Below are 22336 nucleotides of genomic sequence, written 5' to 3'. Positions count from 1 at the left end.
ATAAGTCAGGATATCGCTTTACATGCAGTTGGTCACTCAAAGCAAGGGTACATGCCAGTGTGCCATGAAGGGGTCATTTCTGTCCCAACATACCAATCTCAGAAATAAACCACAGTACATTGAAGTCAAAATGTAACATTGCTCATCATGCAGCTATACCTACTCGTGTTATTCACACCAAAATAGAAGGCTTTCTTTCCTGCTACGGAGAGAGTATAGTAATGCTAAGTTGCAACTTGTACGACTGTATGTGCAATGTATACTTGCACATTGTCCTATGCTGAAGATTTGTTATTCTTATAGTGCATATGATTTACTCAAATGCCTGCATTTATTCTGATAAAGTTCAGTGTCAAACTGTATTATATCATAGAAATTGGTGATTCTGAACTTTACAGTTTTCAGTGTTAAATTACAACATATACATTCTATGAAAATATACTTAGTTTTCATTTTCTTTTAAAGATTTACTGTTTTTGTCATTTTATTTCTCTAACATTATATTTTATCTTTGTTTTTTTAAGTCATTTTCCTGACCTGGAGAGAGAACGCTCCTCTGAAGATTTCAGGTATGTTAGAGAAGTGCTTAGTTGAAACTCTTAATTTCTTGATAAAAGGTCATTTTCTAAATGATGAATTCCATAACAGTTATGATTTGTGATTCAACATAGCTGTAAAGCAATTCTATCTGTTTTGCGTTATTGTAAAAAGCCTGCCTTTTTTATTGTAGTGTTTGGTAAATAATTTTAAACTATGGCCAGGTCTCAAAAACAACATCAACACAAGTCTCTCTGGCCCTCATTCTGAGCGGCGCAGAAAATGGGAAATTTGATGCAAATCTTGTCGGTGCCCAATTTCCCATTTTGATTGTGTGGTAATTTCTCTCCCAGCCATGGTATTCCCCAAGTGAAATTCACCAGGTAATACTTTGTGTGGGAAAAACAATTTCAAGGTATGCAGCTTAGAGAAAAGAGGAAAACATGAGAGATTACAGTTTGCTTCCCATCCTGACCTGCAGAGCTCATAACGGGAAGCTCCAGGGAAAACCACACTCGAAGATACGGCCATTCCCATCGCGCCAGATACCATGGCCTGTGTAGCAATGGCTTTTCCAGCCGCGGCCGCTGCAGGTATGAGCGGTGGGGCCAGGTGAGGAGGGATTTCGAGAAATGACTATAAGGTAAAATTAATTATTCATTTTATTTTCCCTTGTGGTCGTCTCTCGAAGTTCTAGTTGGTGAAACAATTTTAAGAAAGAAAAAAATCCGAGCAGACTTGCTCTACATGGACCTAAAATTTGAAATGTGCTTTGAGGGCATCTGTAGTTTTTGACTATCAAAATATCAGTTTGGAGTGGCTTTGCGCAGTGGTTCATTTTTAAAAAAAATAATTTAAAAAAAATGCCGGGACTCTCGTCGGGAGGCAGCTCGTAGCAGCCTATTTTTCCTGATAGCACTGCCTAAAACAGGACCAACTACTAACCCTAAAAGTGTGGAGAGGGTGTGGCACAATGGCCAGAGCTAGTGACTTCAGACCTGGGGAACCAGGTTCGAGTCTCAGCTTCCGCTCAATATCCTGTGATTCTGGGCAAATCACTTGATCTCCCTGTGCCTACCATAAATTAATTTGAATATGACCTTAACTCGTGCTTATGAAAAGTGCTGGTGTTTATGATTAAGTGCTGGTGCTGAGCACTGGAAACCACTGGCCCAAATTAAGCACTGGTTTTTCGCAAGGTATGCCATACACATTTTTTTACCAAAAATAGCAAAAATAACAGTTGCTGACTTATGAACTAGGTAGTGTTAGTACCATCCTCAAATATCAAAGAATGCACAAACGTTGCTAGTGAGCCAGGGCATCATCACAGAGGTGGAAGGCTCTCTGCTCCCTAAGAAAACATTGAAAGCATGTGCCATTTTACAGTCATAGGCTACGTTCAATTCTGTAGAGAACCAATTAAATATTGAATAATTGAGAATCTTTCAAATAAACTTAAGCCACTATCTCTAAATGATCTGCTTGGATTATTTTCTTGAATAGTATATTTAAGTAAGTCGAGCCTACCAGTAAAGTTTTACCACACAAAACAATTGTCTACATCAGCATTGATTTTTAAGACAGAGAAGTTGTTCACACCATTTCTCGGACCAATTTGATGGTGCTGCATGTTGAGAGCATGACCAGCTTGGGAGTGGTTTTCATCAAAGTAAACCAGTTTGTGAGTGTGCACGGCTTTGTGGATAAGCACAGGATTTAAATCCAATGGCAGATATTGTCATCATGCCTGTGTAAAGATCTCATTGCAATCATATGCGCAGTTCCACAATCTCAGAATGCGGGTTTCTTGGGTTGTGGATAGATGGTCAGGTGCATCCGCGTACCCATTATCCATTCACCTCATCCTGTTGCTCCAAGTATATTCGCAGATGGCCCAATATAGCCATAGGTCTAGATGGAATAGGCTGCATAGTAGTAGACCGTTCAGCCTTTATATTTCAGACAGTGCTGCTTTTAAGAAACCCATCTATTGCAGGCACAGTACCCTTCATCCGGTGATGAGCTATTTCTCTTTTCTCAAGCAGTAATACTATTGCAAGAAGGTATCTTACAGACCTTGGTATATTGGCAACATGTATCATGTTGGCATGTTTGGAACCCCTACTCAAGTACACTGGATAGCATAACTAACATGTCCTTCCAGTAGGCAGCAACATATCTGCATTTGTATACAAGATGAAAGAATCAACTTGGGGCTGGTGACAGTGGGAGCACTTGTGATCTAGTGCTGTCGAATTTGTGTAATTTGGCAGGCGTAAAGTACAATCTGTGTAGGATTTTTAGGTGTGTAAGTTTGTGTTTACAGTCATTGGATATTGTCTCCAGCTGGAAGAAATGGCTATAAGTGCTAAGTGTGACTAATGGCTGTGTATATGAAAAAAAGGTTGAATTTCTCAGGCAGTCATGGAAAGTTTCCCAGAACTGGCCCTATTTTCCAGAGAAAGTTCTGCAACAACTAGAATAAACTACTCAGGGTAGATTGGTGTAAAACAAGCAATGATTAGGTGATAAAAGAATTCCTTAAATCCAGCCTACCAAATCCTATGAAATATAGAATCCATAATGGAAACATATTTGTCTGATAACAAAAATCTTATTCATAAGAATATAGATGTAAAGTGGGCAAATGGAAGTACCACTTACCAGGACAGGCAGTTCACTGGCAGGAATTGTTTTACGATTCGGCAGTCAGAGGCACCTGGGGTATGGACCGACCGCTGCTGTTCAAGGAGCCCATTGGGGCAGCAGTGGGACCGAAATCCCTACAATAGGGGTGGTGCCTGCTAAGGGCACCGCCGCAGGGAATATGATGCCTCTTTCCGTATGTCTTTCTATGGTGGTCCGACGTTTGGGGAGGTGCCTGTGCAGGCACCGCATGGTGCCTTGCACAAGGTGCATGGATGTTTGAAAACACCAATTTTTCTATTGCAGCTTGTGCTGTGGCTCTTTTCCGGCTTCCGCACAAGCTGCAATGGAAAAATGAATGTTTCCGACCGCCCATAGGGCAGTCTCATCCTAATTCGGTGGGTGGAACCGCCAACTAAAACATAATCTATGTAACTTCTCCAGAGATTATGATTTTGTCATATAGAGCTGCTCATAGTTATCCATTTTTTTTTTTTTTTTTTTTTTAAATTATTTTTATTGCAGGAATCAGTAAATCGTTACATGATCGGCCAATATTATATCTCAAACCAAAGCATTGAAACACAACCCTCCATCCCCCTCCGGATGTTGCTTACACAGCCATTCAGCCCACAACCCTGGGGTCGGGCGGCGAAATTCAATGGGGGCTCCGGAGGATGTCGGGGTTGGCCCGGAAGATCCATTGTCCTTCATCTGCTTTTCTAAACAAGCCTATAACTCCAAAAGAACCCCCCACCCTCAAAACACCCCAATCCCAGGAAAACCCCTCCCCCCCCCCGCCATCAGCGCGCGGCATCAACCGCAACCGGATCTTCTAGAGGACCCATAGGGAAAACCAATAAAGCTGAGAAGTGCAACCATCTAATGGGACTCGGGGCGCGCCGCTTCCTCACGTTCGGCGTCGCCGGGGGCGCAATAATCCCTAAGGGCCTGCACTAGCACCTCCCACTCCAGCACTGTCTCCTCGGCCTTCTCGTTACGCTGCCTCCAAGCTAGCTGGTATCTAAGCGTGCTCTCCCCTGCTGCCCACTTCAAAAATTCGCTGTGCCACCGGCTCCCCGTCGGGCCGACCCGTGCCTTCCAGTTCCTGGTCACCTCCCGTTTAGCAAGGAGCAGCCCCAAATCAATGAATTTACTAGATATTTTATTCTTGGGGGTTTGAGGGAACCAGTGCAGGAGACCCACCGCCGCATCCAACGAAAGGGATCGCCCCGTCCTCTCCTCCAGGGTCTTCCCCACTTCCTCCCAATAGGCCGACAGTCCCGGGCAGGCCCACAGCATGTGGAGAAGGTCCGCCTCCTGGGCCGGGCACCTGGGGCATTCCGCCGATGCCGTAGCAAAATATCGCCTGATTTTCACCGGGGTCAAATATGCTCTATGGAGCACATAATAATGGACTAATTGAAAGCGGACGTGGCGTGTGCCCTTCCAGGCTCGCCGCACCAACTGAGCCCAGGTCGTCTCCGGGATCTCCCTGCCAATGTCCTCCTCCCATCGGTTTCTCAGGGTGGTGAGGGGAGCCAGCCCCTCGTTGAGCAGTCTACCGTAAAGGCAAGTGACCGCCTTTACCGTGCCCGCGGACATCATCACGTATTGGCACACCGGGGATAAAGGGGGTTCTGCCTGCCCGGACCGCCAGTGCGCCTGGATCGCTCGAACAAGGGCCGAGTGCAGCAAAAAGTCGCCGCGGGGAATCCCGAAGCGATCAATGAGCTCCTGGAATGGCAGGATCGTCCCGTCCTCATATAGATCACCGATGAGCTGCAGACCTGCGTCCTCTCAGGTCGCCAAGCGCGACCAATCACCCCCATGGGGCAAAGCCGTTAGCATCCCCAGCGGTATTTCGGGTGTATACGGTGTTCGCTGGTGGCCCCGGGCGTGAGCTCGGTTCCAGCACAGGCGAACGGTCCGCTCCTCCATTGACAAGTCCTGCAAGGCCAATCGTTGCCTCATCACTATGAAGGAGAGAACATGCCTGGCCATACCCGTTCCCCTCCTATCCTCGGGGCCCCGGAACTCCCGAGCGATCTCCTGGGTGAAGGTCTGGAGCTGCGCCGCTAAGTAATACTTTTCGAAGTCCGGCACCGCAAGCCCACCCTCCTCCTTCGGCCTCATCAGGGTCTTGAGGGCCACCCGCCGGCGGCCCGAGCCCCAAAGGAATCCGACTATCAGTGACCGTAATAGTCGAAACGTGGTCGGTGGGATCCAGATCGGTAGTGTCCGGAAATAATATAACATCCGGGGGAGCGCCACCATTTTAAGCAGAGCAATCCGCCCTGCCACCGAGAGCGGCAGCGTGGCCCAAAAGCCCATACTGCCTCGAAGTGCCCGGATGCCCCGGGCAATGTTCCCATCGAGGAGGCCAGAGGGTTCATGATAAACATACACCCCTAGATATTTGAAGCAGTCGGGTTCCCATCTAATCTCCCTACTTAAAGCAGGTGTAGGGGTGCCCCTGCGAATCGGGAAAAGACAAGTCTTAGTCCAATTCACTCGGAGGCCCGAGACCTCCCCAAACTCCGTGAGCGCCGTCGCAGCTCCCTGTAGAGCAGCAAGCGGGTCTTCTAGGAAGAGCAACAGGTCGTCTGCGTATAGTGAGACGTAGTGCGGGCCCGACAGGGTCCATAGGCCCGCGTAATGGGCCCCCGACCGGAGATGCAACGCAAGAGGCTCCACCGCCAGCGCAAAGAGCAGTGGGGACAGCGAGCAGCCCTGCCTCGTGCCCCGTTCCACCGGGTATCGTGAGGAAATCAGCGGTCCCGCCCGGACCCTGGCCGACGCCGAGGCGTACAGCACCCTGGTCCATCTGACGAAACCCTCCCCGAGGCCGAACCTCCGCAACACAGTGCAAAGGTAGTCCCATTCCAGGCTATCAAAAGCCTTCTCTAAGTCCACTGATAGGACAACCGGGCACGGGGCGTCTACAAGCGGTTCCCCAAGCAGGCGGCACAACCTGCGAATGTTCATGGTCGTGTTACGCCTGGGGATAAAGCCAGCCTGGTCCTCATGCACCAAGGAACTCATGTGCCCAAGCAGCCTCGTGGCCAAGATGCTGCTCAGTATTTTATAATCCACCGTCAGCATCGATAAGGGACGGTAGGACCCCGGATCGGATGAGTCCCTGCCGGGCTTGAGGAACGGGACCACCAAGGCCTCACACATCGAGCCTGGAAGACGCCCCAGCCTCCTCGCCTCTTTATATACCACCAACAGCCTAGGGGCTAGGAGGTCGGCATAGGCCGCGTAGAACTCTACAGGAAGCCCGTCCAGGCCCGGGGTCTTATTTCTCGCCATCTTTTTAATGGCGCTACGGATCTCTCCCAGTTCTATGTCGGCCCCCAAGGTTTTCGCCACCTCCTGCTCCATTGTTCGAATCTCTAGGGGCCGCAAATAATTATCTAGCAGGTCAGGGTCTCGGCCAGAGCGACTGCGGTATAAGCACTCATAGTATTGCCGGTAGCAGCTCAGAATCGCAGGCTGAGTATACACCAGGGTTCCGTCTGCCCTATGCATGGACGTTGTCAGTGAAGTCTGCCGCGTAGGGTTGGCCAGCCAAGCCAACAGCGCGCTCGACCTATCCCCCTCTGCGATGGACCGAACCGTATAGGCTTTATAGTCAAAACAGCGGAGCCGTTCGACCTCCGCCGCCACCGCCTCTCTCGCCTCCGCCGTGCGTACCTGTAAGTCTGGGCGCCCTGGGCGGCGTAATTCCAACTCGCGGAGTTTCCGATCCGCTGTCTCCAGGTCTGCGAGGATAACTCGCCGCACCCCGACCTGTTTAGAAATGCAGTACCCCCTCACCACCACCTTAAAAGCGTCCCACTCTAACGCTCTTGTGCTCGCGGTGCCACCGTTGGACGCGAAGTACTCCGAGATCGTGTCACCCAGATCCGCCTTGAAGACACTGTCCTCAAGGGTCTCGGGACGCAATTTCCAGGTGGGCACCGCTGGTACCCCGGGAAACCAGCGAAGGTCCAACAAGAGGGGGTTATGATCAGAAATGGTTCTGGTCAAATATTCAGACCGGACCGCCGCCGAAACCAATTCGGGCGAGCCAAGAAATCCGTCCAGTCGAACGTGCAATTCATGGAGGCTCGAGAAGTAGGAGTAGTCCCTAGTTGTGGGGTGTTGCGCCCTCCAAATGTCCGTTAGACCCCAGTGAGTCTGCCAGTCCCGACGGTCCCTAGCCAAACGACGAACCGGAGAGTCAGGGAGGGGTGGGTGCGAGCGGTCATTGTCTACATCCACCACAGAATTGAAGTCTCCACCCAGCAGGATGGGCCCGGAGAGGCAGTGGGCCAGCGAACCCGATAACCTGGAAAGGAAGGCAGTCTGGTCGACATTAGGAGCATACACACAGCAAACGTTTAGGTCTCTCCCTCCCAAAGTCCCCGAAATGGCCACATAGCGCCCCTCTGGATCTATCACTGTGTTCGTGACTTGGAAGGGGACCCCAGCCCTAACCCAGATCAGCGCCCCTCTGGCATACGCGGAGTACGAGGTGCAAAAGACCTGCCCTCTCCATCTACGCTGTAGCGCCGCCCCTTCCGCCTTGTTCAGATGGGTTTCCTGTAGCAGCGCCATTTGTATCCCCCTACGCACTAAGTAAGCGTGGACCTTGTGACGCCTGGACATTGTGTGAAGCCCCCGTACGTTCCAAGTAACACATTTCAGATTGGCAACCTCAGCCATTGTCCCATATCAGTCTCGCAAAGTCTCCCCAGCTGGGTCCCAACCATGCAAGGACATCTATCCTCACAACACTGATGGCGGCCATTTTCCCCAACCAAAACTGAACAACCCAAAAATTAATCAACTCCCCATCCACCCTCCCCAGAACAGGACCCAAATAGCACCATCTAGTTCCCATCCAAACCACACTCGCTAACAACCCACTACACCCTACTAATCCTGCAGTCGCCACCACAGGAAGGCCTTAAGGGCCAGGTGCGGGCTGGACGGAGGCAATGGGCCCTCGTCGCCCAGGCCACCAGGACTAGAGCAAGCCCAAAACAGTGTCACGAAAAAAAAAACCCCCCAGGGGGCCAGTCCAGGGCACCCCACCCATCCTACCCCGATAGACAGCAACGCTTACCGTCCCCCGCCATCCCCCCGCCGGGCCCCCACCCAAACTGAAGAAGCGCACCCTGCTACCCCTGTCCATCTAGTATGTCCTCCACCGATTGTGGTGTGATCTCCGGCGTATGGCCACTGTCCGGCACAGATCCCTCGGAGTCCGTTGAACCCCCCTCGTCACCCGGGACCCCTTCCTCCACAGTGGCATCGTCCCGCGACCCAGACAGCGCCGTCAGCACCTCCAGCACTCCCCTCCGCTCCGTCGATGTCTCCACAGTTGAGGGACCCCCCGATCGGCCCCCACGACCTCGAGGCCTCCTGGATCTCCGCCTCTGTCCCGGCTCTGCCATCCGTCGAGGCGAGGAGCCGGGTCCACCTTTCCCCGCTCTATATAGTTCGAGCCAGTGACAAACGTCCTCTGGGGTGTCGAAGAACTGGGTCTTGTCCTCGACAATTACGCGGAGCCTCGCCGGGTAGAAGAGCGAGTACTGGATGCCCTCGCTCCGGAGCTCGCGCTTGACCGCCAGGAAGGAGAACCGTCTGCGTTGAGTCTCATAGGTGTAATCCGGGAAGATGTTCACCTGGCTGTTCGCCACTTTGAATGGCCCGTTATGTCTGGCGGCATTGAGGATCAGGTCCCTATCCCTGAAGTGCAACAACCGCGCCACCACCGGCCGCGGGGCACGGCCCTGCTGCGGCGGCCTTGCCGGGACTCTATGGGCACGCTCCAGGGTGTAGAAGGAGGACAGACCCGCCGGGGCCACCGTGTCTCGGAGCCAGGCCTCCAGATACGCCACCATGTCGCCATCCTCGATCTTTTCCGGTAGGCCTACCACACGAATGTTGTTCCTCCTGTTACGGCCTTCCGCATCCTCCGCTCTCTGCTCGAGGACCGCGATCCGGGATAAGGCCTCTTTCACTTCCGCGGCCAGGGTGCGCTGTGCTGGCTCCAAGGTTTTCACCGAGCCCTCCACTTCCTTGACCCGGTCCGACAGTTTGCCGTGGTCCGCTCTATGGAGACCCAGGCTCGTCGCCACCTGGGCAATGTCCTGCTGGAGGGCCGAGCGCGTGGTCGCTATTGCCTCCAAAACGCGGTCGAATTGCTGCTGCAGAGGTGCACCGCCGGCCTCCTCTGGGCCCCCGCGTTCCTCCTTGTCCTGGGTCTCCAGGTCCGAGACGACCGGGGCAGTCCCCTTGGCGCCTCTAGGTTTCCCCATGTCGTCGGCCGCTCTTCGTCCGGGCCCCGGAGCAGGCGTCCCCGAGTGTCGGCACCGGCTACGACTCCCTCGGGTGCTAGGCCTCAGGTCGAGTGCCGGAGATCCCCGTCTCCAGGGCCCGTTGGATCGTCCCAGCCGCGGCCCGTGCCACCACCGTGTCGTCCGGGGGCACCGTGGAGGAGGCGGGGACAATCGTCGCCAGGCCGGGCAGGCCCACACGGCCGACCGAGTCCCGGAGCGAGTGTCACCAGCTCTATCGGATAACTCGCGGCTCCAAAGGGTTGCGCCTCCCATGGGAGTGGGTCAGCCAGGAGAAAGTAGCCAGGTGCGATGCGGGGAGTGGGGCCACCGTCGGGATCCCCAGTTGTCCCCGCGTGGGATCCGCTATGGCGAGGGCATCCGTTCATCCGAGTGTAATCCCCAGGGAAAGAGACCACTCTGACCGATGTCCAGCTTCAATCCCCACCGGGAGATTGCCGAGCAGGGGGCGCCCCGCCGTCAGCGACGGTCCTCCAGTCTATCGGATCCGGCCAAGGGGACAAAGAAGTCCGGGCGCCATGTTGGGTCACACTCCGCAGTTCCCTTAACTGCGATTTTCACCGGGTCACCGCTCTTGCCGATCGCGCCGGGGGCCCCAGCAGGCCTCCGTCGGGCCGGTCACCAAAATGCGGGGGTCGGGGTGCCCCGCAGCCGCCGATTTACAGGATAATCACGGGCTCAGTCCCGGAGCCGAGCTCTCAGGCGACCATCGCCATCGGCGCCCAAGCCACGCCCCCTGCTCATAGTTATCCATGTAGAAGTTATCCATATCTGGGGTGAAGTCTCCACCTATTTCCACCTCCTCGGTCCGATTCGGCCGGGTCTGTTGGCTTAGTGGACTAATGTGTTCACTTTAGGGGCCTATGTTTGACCTCATGGTCACAGGTTCAAATCTCGGTGGGTTCACTCAGCCTTTCATCCTTCTGAGGTCGATAAAATGAGTACTATTGACTTGGGTAACAATAAACATCTGTTATTCAGCGCTAAGATGCCCTTCAGGGTGAAAGTGTGTTTTACAAATACTTATGTTATGTTATAGATAAAGTAATTTCGAAATTTACAGCATTTTTTGTTTGTGCAATTTCAGGCCAGTATAAAATGAATTCTCTGAGAACTTGGGAGGCACATGGACTTTTAATGAGGATGTTATGAAATATCCAGACAGCACTGGCGTAACAAAGGCCCCCGCGGGTGGCCCGAACTCTAGGGGGCACCCTCAGGACAGTACTTTGGCCTGTGAGCTCCTGAGGCTGTATGGAGGGCACCCCCTCCATATACTTTGCAGAAGGGCCCTCTCAAGTTTTGTTACGCCGGTGCCCGGCAGCTGTTTTCTGGGCAATTTTAGTGTACAGTGATTGTAGAATAGAAAAGAAAATTGTCAGTACTGTTAATAAAATCCATGCTGTTTCACCCATAATCTTTCAGAAACAAAAGTTTGAATATAGAGATCAATGTATTTGCCTCTGAGAACACCGTCCGCCCTTCCCCAGCACTCTGCGACACACTGGCAGACTTCTTCTACGCAAGATCGCTGACATCTACAGCAACTACGACCCTAAACCTACCAACCTCACCCACCCCCACACCCCTAAGGACGCCACCCTCCACCGAATGCAAGCAACTCTCTCTGGAAGAGACCACCTCCATCATGAACTCCATCCATTCCGGATCCCCCTAGGACCCCTGCCCTCATCACATCTTCAACCTAGGAAGTGAAGCCATTGGAGCCCCGCTTGCAGGCCTCCTCAACACCTAAATCACTACAGCCACCGTACCCGATGCATGGAAGCACGATGAGATCAAGCCGACCCATCTCGCTCCTCCCCTTAACCGCCAAATTCTTGGATAAGACCATCAACCTCCAGCTTACCAACTTCCTCGAAGAGAAAAACTTGCTCGACCCCTCCCAGTCAGGATTCTGACCTAACCACACCGGCAGGATTTTACGGGGGGTTATAGTGACATCATAACCTACACAACTCAGAACCTCGAGATGGTAATATAGGACCATATCACAGATGTTATGGCTTTTTAAAATTGCTTGTTTATTTGTGTTTTGGGGGGCTAGTAGCTTGAAAAAACCCTTTTCTTCTAGTGCACCTTACCATGTGCTTTCTTTGGAATTAAAATGTTGAAGTGTTTACTTTTCAGGAATAAATTATTGATTAAACAATGAATTCTATGGCTGCAGGATTTGTTGCATAATTATGGATTTATCACATTTGTCACAAAGTTTGCAGTTTTTTCAAAATTTGTATTTCTAGCTCAAATAATCATGCCTGAAAATATGCAACATATCTTGCATTTATTTTGTTGCTGATATAACTTGTCTTGCCTCAGTATCTGGTCCTCCATGCCAATAATCTTAATAGCCCTGACAATGGTGAAACTCTGCATAGTGGCTTCGGGGCTGTCATTACGATGATTAAATCATTGCGGTGATGAAACCCATATTTCCCAAATAACCATGACATTTTCATATTTCCCTGTTCCCCGTGAAATATAGATTTTTAACACCACTGCATTTTGTGCAATAAAAGCACCCAAATATACAAAGAGCTAGTAATTTGAGAAAAAGAATAGCAATCCAATGTGGTGTTACTGGATGGTAATTTGGCAATTTAAACACAATTCTGTACTATCATGTTTAATATATATATACAGTTTTAAGAATTGTGAGGCTCTACTGTTCACAAAGCTGGGAATGTACTTTGACTAGAAAAGATACTAATATGGACATTGTGATATACAATGGAGGATTGCAACCATTCCCACCAGAAAGCATACATTGTATCTTTTCAGTTCTATTTAGAAGAGTTAGTAAACCAAAATATGCACAAACCCTTGAGCGACAGGAAGTAACACAACAGCATCAGTAGTATGAGATGTGTCTGCTAAGCAAGGAGTAATCGTCTGGACATTCACTCCTGTATATTGGAAGTAAGCCAATGGCAGGGATGCAACAAGCAAACTGGTTATTGCAAGGCAGGCCCAAGAAGTCTAGATGGATCACAAAGCTTCCCTGGATTGGGTAGCTGGCTAGCCAATTGGGTTCTGGAGTGACACTCATGGGTGGTTTAAGACAGCAGAAGTGAAGCTGATAATAGGAAAATGTAGTGCAGAAAAGGGTTTTCTCATCATACATGGTCACCATGGTCTCAAGCGCACTTGCAGTGTTCATATCATGGGTACCACATCTCTGTCACTGGTGTTGCGCTCAAGGGACTCCACAGATGTTAATGAACATCTCGAAAGGTTGAAACTCCTGCAACCTTTCTCCGTCTCCTGGAGAGGGATACAACATGACCAGGCTCTTGTCTGGTGATGCAAGATCCTTAGGCTGGCTGTGAATTTCAATTCTGGGCAAGAACAGCAGCAGTAGTAGGACAAGCAAGCAGGGCTTAAACCCGTGTTTGGCCTAATCCCATCCAGTAGGAAGTGAGTAGCATGTCCGCTCCATGCCCTGGATGCATTTTAGCAACCAGGGTTCCGTGCAGGTATTTTATGAAAAGCTTGGTGAACTACTGGACAGCTCCAGGTTATATTCACAATGGTAAGCAGACGTCCGAGACCCAATTCCCTATCGCTGTCCAGTGGATTTTACAAATTCCAAGTCCCAGCTAATCAGGCTGGGGTGAAGCGCCTTCTTGAAAGAGGAGTCCGGGATATAGCATGTTCTCTACCCTCTGAGGAGCACTGCAGATTTGTATTTAACATCGTCATACAAAGCATATGCACACCTTGAGTGTGCAAGTGAGATTCACCATTGGGGAGTAAGTACAGGTTTGATGTATATTTCACAGAGAGTTCCATCAATGCATTTAGCTGTAAATTTTCTAAAGTACCTGCACAAAGGTTTTGCAGGTCTCCATGTTTGCTGTTGTTGGTAGTCCTATGTTCTTGTTTTACCTCACACTTCAAGGTAACCAAGATTATTCTGTGCATGTAAACCAGGCATGTCAGGATTGTGTGTATTGCAGTGGGGTCCTACTGTGCAGGACGTTACCTGCTCCTCCCGTAACCAGCACACATCCAGTGCATGCACAGTTAGGTGCTTGAATGGAAGCGTGGAGTTAACGGCACCCTTCAAAACAGCTCAGTGCTTATTAGTAGTATTCTGGGCCACTGCCCCAATCTTAGTCCTACAACCATTGTAAATTCTGCCCTCTTTACTCTGGTGATGGTGTAGTGATTCCAGTGACCACCAAACATTGCTATCCAGCATCTGTATGAAGACAGGTGGTAAATACCTAACTCTGGCTAAACTAAAGTCTTTGCATCTTTAGCATCCAGTCATTGATACAAATAGATGATGTCTGTGGATCTTTACAAATAAGGACTGCCAGTGCTCCATCTGTGTGGAGCATGAATATTTGTAGCCCTATTACAAGAGCATATTTATGAAATACATGTATTTTTCAAGCTGCTTTCATCATGTTTTATTTAATGTTGGTTCTACAATTTCTACTGCAATTTTAAAGGACCATCTGGATCTTTTGAGCTTTTGAGAGCCCTGGCAACTGTGAGCTCAGCTGATCCTTTGACAGGGTCTGTGTGCAGACAAATGGCACACACAAAGCATTGATGTTTCCATTATATGTTGATGAATGCTGCTTAAGCCTCTCGACAGTATCTCTCCGCGAGCATATCAATCGATCCATTATGCTTTGATGTTGGTCAACTCCCACAGTACACACAGGAGTACAATAGATTGTGTAGGAGCCAGCCAGGGAGATGTCAAACCAAGAGTGATGCTTAAATGACATTTATGAGGCTTCCACTGCAAGCTTTTAATACATTCCCTTCATAATTCACCTTTAACATACTGTCATCATTTCTCTTGAAGCTGCTTGGCCCAGCTTTTTGTTTGGTTTTGATTATTTCCAGGAATGTAATTCCGAAGAGGATGGTCAGACTAAATGAAAGCAAAGATGATATAAGATTCCTTCTTCAGTAACTTGTGTTCCTTCATTGTGTCAGCATAGTCCAATTCAACTACAGCACACCACGCTTCAAACTTAATAGGTGTAAAAACTATGTGTATATATATATATGTGTATATATATATATATATTCACTGAAAAAACCATGGGTTTCACACACGTTATAGTTAGGAATTAGCATTTAAAAAACCTTAGAAATTCAGTGAAAAAACCATAGGTTTCACACACGTTATAGTTAGGAATTAGCATTTAAAAAACCTTAGAAATTCAGTGAAAAAACCATAGGTTTCACACATGTTATAGTTAGCTGGACATTTTACTCGTAAAAAACCAATGAAATTGCCCCGTTATAGTTAGTTCAGCTAACTATAACTCGCGCGCCCACAATGCACTGCTGATGATGTCACATATTACATCACTCATGACATGGTCAGTGACATCACTCATGACATCACTGATGACATCTCAAATGACATCACTGATGACATCATCCAGTGAATGTGTGTTTTTCTGAAAATTAAATATGTTTTATATATGTATATCTCAAGGTCGATGGAAGAATAAATGGGTATATAAGTGTGTAAAAGGATGATTTGTTTTTGAAAAATTGATTGTTTAACTGACTGATTAAGTGTATCTTAGTGAATACATGGCTTAGTGAGTAATGTTTAAATATGTATATATCTGTATCAGTCTCTCACTTTGTGTATAAGTGGCTGCATGGGTTGGTGAGTAGCTACATGGGTGTCTATATAGGTTATTAGTTGGTTTTTTGAGTATCAGTCTGAGTGTCTGCATGGTTCGGTGGGGGGTATTACGTAGTGCATAGGTGCATGAATGAGTGACTCACTGTTTGTATGTGTTGAACAGACCATGTGTGCAGGACTGCATGGGTGGATGAGTGTGTGTATGGGTGTGTTAGTGAGTGAATGACTGTCTCAATAGTGTCTTTATGAGTAACTACATATGTTTAAAACTAGTATATGTGACTATTGGTGTATATATGTGAGTATATGCAAGGGTGAGAGATTGGAAGAGTTCCTGTATGAATAAGTATGTGTTTCTATAAGTGATTGTTTAAAAGACTAAGTATGTGTAAGTTTCCGTAGAAGTAAGTATGGTGGTGTGTGTATAACTGTATATGCAAGTAAATGTATGTTTGATTCTTTATTAGCACGAGTGACTGTGTGTGAGTAACTCTATGCATGAGTGGCATTGTGTAACAGGATGTATAGGTGTATGAGTACATATGATGAGTGAGTACATGTATGAGTGACTGTATTGGACTGTTGGTGAATGAGTGGATGTGTATGTGGATCTTAGAATTACTGAAGAGGTTGTTGTAACTGGTATTGGTATGTCCATTGTTTTGAAAATTTTAGTCTCTATTTTTGAATGTGTGTGTCAAAGGTTATATTAGGGTGAGAGGAGGTCTACCACTCTATCACAAGGATGATGTCATCAGTGATGTCATCAGTGATGTCATTTGAGATGTCATCAGTGATGTCATGAGTGATGTCACTGACCATGTCATGAGTGATGTAATATGTGACGTCATCAGCAGTGCATTGCGGGCGCGCGAGTTATAGTTAGCTGAACTAACTATAACGGGGCAATTTCATTGGTTTTTTACGAGTAAAATGTCCAGCTAACTATAACATGTGTGAAACCTATGGTTTTTTCACTGAATTTCTAAGGTTTTTTAAATGCTAATTCCTAACTATAACGTGTGTGAAACCCATGGTTTTTTCAGTGAATTTGCAAGGTTTTTTAAATGCTAATTTTTTTTTTCTTTTTTTTTTTTCTAACATATTTTTAATTTAATTATCTTACCTTTTATAAAGACTATGATTAAATTTTTAAAATTCTTTAATATGTTTTTTAAAATATATTTTTTAAAATAAACATGTAAAATTTATTTGCAGTACTTTTTTAAAAAAAAATATATTTTTTTAGTACGCGTACCGTAAGCTCACGGTAAGCGTACGGTTTACGCAACGTCCGTAATCTATCTACGCTGCTTGCGTATAGTTACGCACTTTGCGTAGCCGCGCGTACTGCGCGTGGGACGCGTGCGCGCTTACGCCACACGCGCACGTTACGCGGAAGTGTCGGGTAGTGACTGTTATGCGCATGCGTACTTTTTGCCGTAAGCGTACCGTAAGCGTACCGTAAGCGTACGGTAGGTCATGTGATCATGAAACACAACTTTTGATTGGTTGAAACTACTTTCAGTTCTAGAACTCTCCTACACCACACCCATTCCCCTCATTTCTGCTTGTGATCCCTTGGGAGAAGGAGCTGGTTTGTCTTTGGGATACGATGGCAGAACAGCAGAGCTCTTCTGAGAGTGAGGCTAGCACTAGCAGCACTGTCTTGAGGCAGAGATCGAGGAAACAAAAGCCCTCTTATGTATGGTATTATTTTACTTTTCCTGAAGGCCAGCAAAAGGTAAATGCACCCTTAGTGACTTGTAAGCTCTGTAAGCGTGTACTTTCTAGAGGTAATCCTAACAGGAAGTATTCCTTTGGGAATCACACCATGAAGAGACACCTCCAGGATGTACACAGAAGGACACATGGTCATCTTTTTGGAGGAAACTCTTCAGAAAGACGAGCCAGTACATCCACAGTAGCTCAGCCTGAACCATCATCTGCAGGGCTGACTCCTTCTTCTGCAGGTCAGGTGAGCCCTTCATCTGTGGGGGGAGAATCTCCTTTTGCTGGCCCTCTGGAAATGAACCCTCGATTTCGGAAGGTTGATATTCATTGCACATTTTGTAAAGATCTAATTTGCCATAGGGAGACCAGTGTTTCCCTAGTGAACAACAAAATAGATCAGCACATTTGTCGCTTTGAATAATTTTCCCATGCTTCCTTTCCTCTGTCCCTGCATGAACACAACGGTTCTTTTAAGAGCCAACCTTATCTTTCATCTTTTTTTTACATATGTTTTGAAATCGTTTTTTTATTTTTTTTTTACCGTACGCGTACGGTGCGCGTACTTTTTTTTTTTTTTTTTTAAAAAACACTAAAAATCATTTATCACATTACATTGTCCTTGAGAGACTACAATTATTATTATTGACTTACCATACTCACTGAAAAAATATTTATTCATTTGTTTTTTTTAAAAATAGTTTTAAAAATGTTTGTAATTTTCGAAAATTTTCTATATCTATCTGGAAAAAAAGAAAAAAGTATTAATATTTTTAAAACATTTTATAATACAGTACACATATTTACATTTTTTTCCAAAAAATATTTTTGCCTTATTTTTGCTGTTTTCAGAATATATTGCATTTCACTATAAATTGTGAAAGCAATTGCATTCATCATTTTACAGCGGGCAAAAAAAAATACCAATCACAAAGATTGTATTAAAAATGCCCTGATTCTTTTTTTACTTAAACTTAACATTATAGAAATGCATAATATTGTAAAAAAATATCATCTAATACCAATAGTTATTTCTTTAAAATACCGTCTGATATGTTTGTTTCAGAAGTATAATCACAATATTATATCTCAAATAACTCCAAAATACATCTGATTTCATTTCCTTTAGACCAAATAGTAATTTTAAATTTTTTTTTGGAATAAATTTCCAACGGTAATCCAATAAAATTCTAAAGTTTAATTTGTCCAGATCTCACCGATTCTCTGTAACATTTTGGTTCACGAAAATTTTTTGAATAATTTATTAAGTCCACAATAGAATTGGTTACTTTTCCACATGGCCAAATAGTAATTTTTTAAAACATTTTTGAAAAAATTTCCAATGGCAGTCCAATAACATTCCAAAATTTAAAATGTGCAGAAGTTACCGATAATCTCTAAATTATTGGTTTTTCAAAGTTTCATTAAAAATTAAAAAAGTCCACATTACAATTGGTTATCTTTCCATTAGGCCAAATGATAATTTAAAAAATCTTTTTTTTACAAAATTGCAATGGTAATCCAGTAAAATGGTAAAATTGTTTTGTCCAGATCTTGCCAAGTCTCTCTAAAATTTAGGTTTCAGGAAGATTAGATAGGAATTTGCTAAATCAAAAGGCAAACGTTGTTTGAAAATCAATTGGGAATCATTACACAGTGTCCAGCCTTTTTCACATTTAAGATAAACTGTGTAATGTCCAGAAGTAACAGTAGGTCCATCATGGAAAATTATTGCAACAGTTAAAAAAGTTTTTCCTGAAATTGATAATTGCTGTCCTGTAAACTTCTTTATTAAAGTATCCAATTTTGAACCATCAGCTCTACATCGTTGCATCATTAAAATTACATACTGTCCGTATTCCTTTAAAATTAATGTTGAAAACATGTCAGAATTACACTCACCACATTTCATGCTATGATTAGCATCTTTAACTAATTTTGCAAAAGTGACTGTTTTACTCTCTGGCAATGTCAAATAAATAAACCTTTCATTATCAACAATAGAGCCACATATATTATAACAATTATCACAACTATGTTCCCATTTATAAGAGAGACCAAAAAAAATGTCAATGGGAACTCCTTCTTCTTCCACTACCTGAAGAAAATACATCAAAAATTCATGTGCATCTTGCTGTTCATTTTGAGAAAACTGTGTTCGTCCTGAACATACATCTAAAAGTTTTCTAATGTCAGTAGCACTTTCTATTTGAGTTTTATCTTTACTCAGCTTTTGAAAAAGGAGACTCAGCTCTGAACAGAATCTTTTTCCCTGATTTACTATTATCTGCTCTTGCAAACTTTCCAGATAAAATGCAACATTCAGCACTACATTTGCGTAGCAGTTGACACCAGAGCTATTTTCAAAATGACATCCTACAACCTGTTCTTCATTTTCCTTTTTCTTTTTGCTTGCAATTACATCACTCCTCTTTTTTTTCCTCTTCTCTACATCTTCACTACAGATATTCTCATTTTTTCTTTTACGAGAAACTACACGTTTCTCCAACACAGGATACTGACCTAAATGAGGAGCATAGCTTCTTCTTAATCTATTATACTCTTTTACACAGTTTGTATCAGCACTAACTTTTGACTCATCAAAGTCTATCATGAATAAACCTGATAATGTTTTGACTCGTGACAAAGCAACATATGCCATACCTTGTTTGAACACAGTTGAACCAATGTTCACAAATGCACAATCTACAGTCAATCCTTGAGACTTGTGAATAGTTACAGCATATGCTAGAGAAAACGGAAACTGCTTCCTACGTACATATAAGTCTTTCACAAGCATAAAACGAACTGTACAACGACAAATATCTTTAACTTCATCTATCTGATCAAATTTTATTTTTAAACATTCAACTCCTTCTTTTTTCTGGTAATTAATAAAACCCACAACTCTTCCCATCGCTCCATTAACTAAACCTTTCTCAACATCCAAATTTCTCCTTAAAAACACTCTACAGTTCATGCAAACATATAGATTTTTTTCTAATCCAGCTGTTTTGGAGATGTTCTTCTCTAGTGAGTCCAATTTATTTTTCAGTTTGCCTGTTACTGTGACAGTAATTCTTCCATCCTCAATTTTGTCCACTGCTTCCAATTTCCTGATCTCTTCCTTTTCCAATTTCAAAAGCTCCTCATTGAATATTGAGCATTCACGTAGAGTTGGCATTAAGCAGATGACACTTTTGTTTTCTGCAATGTTCTTGTATATCTTCTCTGCAACTATTTCTTCCTTTGGAAATAAATTATGTAGCAGCCGACTCTGTAATGCTTTTTTGCCAACTTCTGTCAGTAGTCCAATCCTGATATCTTTCAGAATACTTCCATATTCTTCATCGTTTGCTTGCCTCATATTAGTAGTAAGTTCCTTGTACTCAAAGAAGGACCAAATATTTGTATTTCCGATGCTTCCCAATGACTTCTTCGTGTCTTCATGTGTCACAGTATTAAACACTGGTTGTCCTTTAACTGGAGTAAGTTGCAAAAGATCTCCAAAAACTATGACGTGTTTTCCACCAAATAACATGTCATAGTCTGTCTTCAAAATTTGCTGCATTCTTAAATGCACAAAGGCAAGCATTAGGTTTGATACCATGCTCACCTCATCAATAATGAGAACTTGCATCTTCTTCAATACTCTTGAAACTTCCAAGGATGCTTCTCCAGTTAGCTTGTTGAATTGTATTTTGTTCTCATGCTCCACTGGTAACATTAGCAAACGATGTAAGGTGATTCCTTTTATGTTATATGCTGCTAACCCAGTTGGAGCAGTAACCACACAAGACAAAGTAGAATCCGTTTTTTGCTGTAGGTAGCTTCTGATGACTTTTATTAGGAAACTTTTTCCAGTTCCAGCTTGTCCGCTTACATACATCCTGATTGGATGAAATGATGTGCATGAGCACTCTTTTTTTACATGTAGAAATCCGTGATCAATTTTGTTTTTGATCTCTTCATAAATTTGTTGCTGCTCTTGATTCAGTTGTCTTTCCAAATTTTCTAAGTCTATAAATTCTTCTTGAGCTTGATTCATAGCCGTTTCCACTTCATTCATGGCTATTGATGCTTCATTTTCAATGATTGGTTGTCCTAGGGGATCTTGACTGTGTGTTCCTGAACTTTGGCTGTCCTGAGAACTGTCTCTAGCTATTTCTGCTGCAATTGTAGTTTCCTGTTCAATTTCTTCATTTAACATTTGCAGATAAGTTGTGAATGTATTGCATTGTATGCTGTCTTTGCAAGCATTAAATGAATCTTCATAGCTTTGAAATTCTCCCAGTAGTTCATCCTCTGTACGCCATGGTTTAAACAACTGTAAAAGAGCCAAGTAGTAAAATTCTTTCTTGTCAGTAGTGTCGCAACTCAGCTTCCGGTGATTTATCAAACTTCCTTTTGTTTGCTTCACCAAACATCCTTCTTCACCAACGACTTTATATTTTCCATTATTGATGTCTTCTGCGGCTTTCCTTGAATAAATGTAGTTCTGCAGCACTTCATAGAGACACATGTTCTCCAGATGTTGACTTCTCTTGGGATAATATGTGTCCAACATGTTTGTTTTCAATATATCTGTACTTTCTGGGTCATTCTCGACCAAATATTCAATTTCTCCTACAGATTTCAGTACCCGATTTCTCATTGCTGCAAGGCCTAAACTTGCCCAAATTATTCTTCTTGACTTCGAGTAGAGACTTGCAGAAGATAACCTATCTGAACATTCGTAGGATCCAATTTCTCGATGCGATAACATCTTCAAACTGAAACTGTACAGCTTCTTACTGACAGTCTTCTCGTGAGAAATCTCTTCCCACATTTCCTTCAATTCTGTTTTTTCTGATTTCGTAATGTAAGACGTTACATATCGTGCAACAGCAATGGAATTGTCAGCTACATACTGTATATCCATGTTAGCATTCCACATGGATAAAATGACTGGGTTGTAGTCATTTATATTTTTTGATTCTTCTTTTCTTTTAAGGTTGTAGGTATTCTTAGGTGATTTTCTTGTGATAGTATGTCTCACAGCTGACATAAAACTGTTTACTCTTCCATTTGAAAGAACAGGTCTAGGAAATCCAAATCGACATTTAGTGTAGTATTTTTCTTTGCTCTTGTATTTCCGTCGACAGTATTTTCCACACCGATGACTTTGGAAACGTAAAACTTGCTCCTTTAACTTGTTCTCTTCTGTGCTTTTTGGTATAGCACATGTTGCATATTCTTGAATGTAAGATAACACTGCTTCATCAGCATCTGTTCCAAACTTTGGGGCATCCTTGATCCACAACAGCATATGAATATGAGGAGCACCTCTTGCCTGGTACTCTTTTCTCCAAAAGAAATCCACTACTTCTCCAAGGGGTGGATTTTTTTTATTGCAGATGAAGGACATCATAGCCTC

The 22336-nt window shown here is 44.9% G+C and overlaps 1 protein-coding gene across 3 annotated transcripts in view; it reads left to right on the top strand.

Moving 5' to 3' along the window:
• ATP8A2 (ATPase phospholipid transporting 8A2) overlaps positions 1-22336 on the top strand; it is a 2139258-nt gene that overhangs the window by 766548 nt on the left and 1350374 nt on the right. For all 3 annotated transcript variants that reach the window (XR_014967690.1, XM_085621612.1, XM_085621613.1), the window contains exon 15: positions 525-569. Coding sequence is in view for 2 of the 3 variants with exons in the window: in XM_085621612.1 (XP_085477738.1) it covers positions 525-569 (45 nt within the window). In the remaining variant the exon portion in view is untranslated. The remainder of the gene's footprint in view (positions 1-524; positions 570-22336) is intronic.

This window comes from Triturus cristatus, chromosome 8, assembly GCF_964204655.1.
Source record: "Triturus cristatus chromosome 8, aTriCri1.1, whole genome shotgun sequence".
Classification (NCBI taxonomy): Eukaryota; Metazoa; Chordata; class Amphibia; order Caudata; family Salamandridae; genus Triturus; species Triturus cristatus.
Note: the sequence above shows the minus strand (reverse complement) of the source record. Positions and strands in the feature narration are given on the sequence as shown.